The sequence below is a fragment of the Cucurbita maxima genome, unplaced genomic scaffold (genome assembly GCF_002738345.1).
Source record: "Cucurbita maxima cultivar Rimu unplaced genomic scaffold, Cmax_1.0 Cma_Scf00345, whole genome shotgun sequence".
Classification (NCBI taxonomy): domain Eukaryota; kingdom Viridiplantae; phylum Streptophyta; class Magnoliopsida; order Cucurbitales; family Cucurbitaceae; genus Cucurbita; species Cucurbita maxima.
This window is the reverse complement of record NW_019272361.1, coordinates 912-5,000: the sequence shown is the minus strand read 5'-3', so window position 1 is coordinate 5,000 and position 4,089 is coordinate 912. Positions and strand designations below refer to the sequence as shown.

The following is a 4,089-nucleotide window of genomic DNA, read 5'->3' as shown; positions in this document are numbered from 1 at the left end:
CGCATGCCCATAGCAAGCCAAACCCTTGTCACGTCTTTTCATTCTAGTGTATTTACTTTTGTAGTTCTAGGGCGTATGACGCCTCAAAAATATCATGTCTAGGCCTGCCAGACATGAAATTCCTCAGAATGTACTATAGGGGGTTATGACTAGTTGTCAACTTCTCCCTACCCAAGGTTATAAATGCTAAGCCGTTGCTATCTCTCTCTTGCTTGCTTATATAACGTCTCTTTCAAAAATCTCTCTTTCTAAAATCTCTCTCTAACCTCGTTTTCTAAAACCTTCTTTCAAAACTGAGGCTAGAGGCTCGATCATATGTCGCTTGGCTGTAGGCAACGCAAGAACAAATTGACTTAGCTCACTTGTCGTTGGAAAGTGAGTGCCGCACAATCGCTAGTCCGCTGCCTTTAAAAGTGCGATTGTGTCAGTGAGCGCGCGGGGGTGTGTGGGATGACTACTGAGGGAGCGCGCGCGGGGGGCGTGCAGGGTGTGCGGTGGCGGGTGAGGGGAGTGCGAGTTAACCTCCAAGGGTCTTGTAGACCGAAATAATAATTTTATAGAATTCAAACTTGAAATTGATGTCATGGGCTCAAATAGGTTTACGGATTTCAAAGGACATAATCGAACTTTCATTAAGGATATATTCGTGACAACAACTTAAGTTAACCAGGTAAGTGGCCTTACTATCGGCATGGTTATATTTGATGTTGACACGTGCCTGTGGTTCTGCACGTATCATATATACTGATATGTGTGAATTATCTATGAATCAATATGCTTATATTATGTTTATGTTATGCTATAATATGAGAATTGTATGATAATATTTATGGTGTGATGTGTTCAATGATATGTTTGATATATGATACGAGAAGGATGCACTAAATGTAATGTAACGATAGAAGTAAGATGTATTCACGAAACATTAAGGTTAGGTTACGCCTCGAAGTGCTATGGATATGAGAGATTGATAAAATAATATGGTTAGGATATGGGTAGAAAGAACTTCCTAGGAATCTATGACTTTCTAGAACAACTTACTCTAAGATGGGTTCATATGATTACAAATGAAAGTTACAACTTATGCCCCAAGAAATTATGAACATTAGAAACTTACAAGATTGAGGATCAAGAACAACACCACACAAGCTTTACAACTACCCAAGTAAGAAGAATGCTAGGTACCACTCAAGGACGAGGGACCAAGGTCCCCAAACTAAAAAACACAAGAATGCTAGGTAATACTCTAACCATGCCACAAGTGACCTATGACCTTGCATCAAGCGGTGCTTTCTAAGGCCCAAGAATTCCTCTTCTAGGTGGGATGACCTGCACCATGTTTCCTTTGCAGGATGTCATGTTTGGCCTCAAGTTTCCCTCACCTAGAAGAGAAGTTATGGGTACCAAAAAGATTTGAAGGATGACATATTTAAGTATGCACCGAGCTAGTGACCTTTATGGTCTACCATGAAGAGTAGTCTAGGGCCACGAAGGAACAAGAAGCGAGTAAGTTACCTTAGCCAAGAATCAAGAACCTCTTAAGACCTCCCAAGGTTCAACATTCTCATGACTTAGACTATGCTAATCAACAACTGAATTTCACACCACCAATTAAACGGTAATCTTTAACCATCACAAAAACCATAATCAAACAGTATAAAACTTAAGCTTTCCAGTTCAAGATTTTATAAACCGGGTTATACTACATGCTAATCGTTGCGTTTATCATCTTAAATTTCTCGCATATGAAAAGAGGTATAACAATAGTACACCTAAATTCCTACCTTTTATGCAGATTATGAAAGATAATTAATACTAAGTTGGTTATGCTCCTGCTTTAAATTTGTATTTAAGAAATAGGTTACTTTTAATAATAGTATAATTTAGACCAATGTTAACCGCATGACTAGACAAGAATAAAATAAAACAACTTCCTATTAAATCAAGAACGGCCAGTATAGACGTTACAAAACGTGATTATTCTTTCCTTGAAATCGCAAGGAAATCAAGAAGACGTTACAAAGATGAGGCGTTTCACAGATATAAAATGGGGAACTGATATCCAAACATTCCATTGTAGCAAGGAATAAGAGAAGAAACAAACATTCCATTGTAGCAAGGAATAAGAGAAGAAACAAACCTTCCATTGTAGGAAGGAATAAGAGAAGAAAAGAATGGCGGGACAAAGCTTGAGAAATCTCAAAATTGTGGTGTTCATCTTCCTAGCCCTTACTTCTGGTACTTGCTCCTTCCTCCTTCTCCATGTTGATTTAGATTGACAAATAGTATTAAAAAGAAGGTTTTTGTTTGTATGAATAAGTTTGTGTTACTATTGCAGGATGGATGGTGGTGCAGACAGAGGGGCGGACATGCTATAAGCACAGCGATGCATTTATAGGACCGTGCATTGCAGCAACATGTGCTGAACTTTGCATTTCTTTTGAGAAGTGGGATGACGGATTTTGCTCGGGTGATAAATGCACTTGTACGAAGCAATGTGCTGAGTCCATGCTTTAATGGGTTTGTAATTCACCACAGTTGTTGCTATCTGAATGTAATAAACGACTCCAATTCTACTGAATTGCACAACATGTTTACTAATCAAAGCTTCCTTCTTCCATTTTATACTTTTTATCTCAACTCGCAAGTTCAAATTGATAGAATCACAAGCTTCGTTAGTTGCGTAAATTGATGCAATCAGGTTCAAAGCTTCCTGATTCCTTATTCCTTCTTGGTTCTTCCATTCAACTATGCATTGTCATATTGATTAGGCATTTCTTAATCATTTAATTTTTTATTTTTTTAAAGAAATCATTTAATAATTTTTAGAAAAGAAAAAAAAACTGTTTACACTCATCTCATATTTGTTTCTTTCACCCCAACTCTCTACAAATTGGGAACTCAACGGTTTTAAAATTTAATTCAATATATATATTTAATTTGTAATTATTTTTTTATTGTTTATTCTTAAACCCTCCTAATTATTTTTAACCGTTATTTTAAGAAATATATATTGAAACTAAGTTGTAAAACTTAATTAAATATTTGAAAATAAATAAAAAGTTTTCTTTATGAATTAAATTTTAACAAATAAACACAAGAATCCAACCCAACCTAAAAATTTGATGGTTGTGTTCATGCATTTGGGGGATACCCCTATCCCATCACAAGGGTAAGGATGCGTACATCCAATGGCAGGACAACGATCGTTATGGGATAAGGGTATCCCCCTAGATGCATGAACACACATAATGCATGAGGTCCCTCCTACTTCTACGTTTATCATTAATGATCATAACCCCCTGTCACGTTCCATACTTCATGTCATTCTCATTTTCAATTCACATTTCATACATATTCCTATCGGGGTTATGATTCCAGACAATTCATGCTGTTTACATTCACATATTCCATACAATCATGCCATAATCATTCACGAACCACATATCGTCACATGCATAACATATCACATCAAACTAAGCAGCATACATGGCATACATTCACGTTCAATTAGAGAGCGACGCGTGTGCAGGGGGTCTCGGGTCGAGGTGCGAGTTATCGGATCGCTCGCGGGTCTCGGGCCGTATGCGTGTGACGGGCCATTCGCGGGTGACGGGCCATGCGCGGGTTAGGCACTTTTAGAACATCAATTATAGAAATAACTAGAATGTTCATGAGTATTAAAACTTAATGAGTTTGAATACTAACCTTTTGTAGTTCAAATTCCTTTTTCCTCACGAACCGGTTTCGAACCACCACTAGTGTCTTCTCCACTATCCTTCGGTCTTAGAACGGGATTGTGGAATCTGGAGAGTGACTAAACTTGGGAGGGATTTTGTATATATGAAGAGAGTGTTTGTGAGAGGTTTTTCTCAAGGTTTTTCACCAACAAGAAGAAGTTTCATGTATTATGATCACTCTATTTATAGAGTCATGTTTGTATGTTCATGCAAATTTGAGATCACCAAATTTTGACCCTCAAAATTCCACTCAAATGTTTGGGATTATGTGGCAAGCATGCATGCTTGAGTTAACCAAATTTTGACACTTAAAATTCCACTCAAATTTGTGAGGTTTATTTGGCAAGCA

At 37.5% G+C, this 4,089-nt stretch overlaps 1 protein-coding gene across 11 annotated transcripts in view; it reads left to right on the top strand.

The window, feature by feature from the left end:
- Nucleotides 1–2,640, top strand: part of LOC111474393 (defensin-like protein 5) — a 34,642-nt gene extending 32,002 nt beyond the window's left edge. Inside the window, exons 3-4 of one of the 11 annotated variants that reach the window (XR_002715988.1) lie at nt 2,117–2,238; nt 2,339–2,640. Coding sequence is in view for 1 of the 11 variants with exons in the window: in XM_023119499.1 (XP_022975267.1) it covers nt 2,175–2,238; nt 2,339–2,517 (243 nt within the window). In the remaining 10 variants the exon portion in view is untranslated. The other 10 variants (XR_002715997.1, XR_002715996.1, XM_023119499.1 and 7 more) reach the window with 10 other exon arrangements.
- The last annotated feature ends 1,449 nt before the right edge of the window (nt 2,641–4,089 follow it).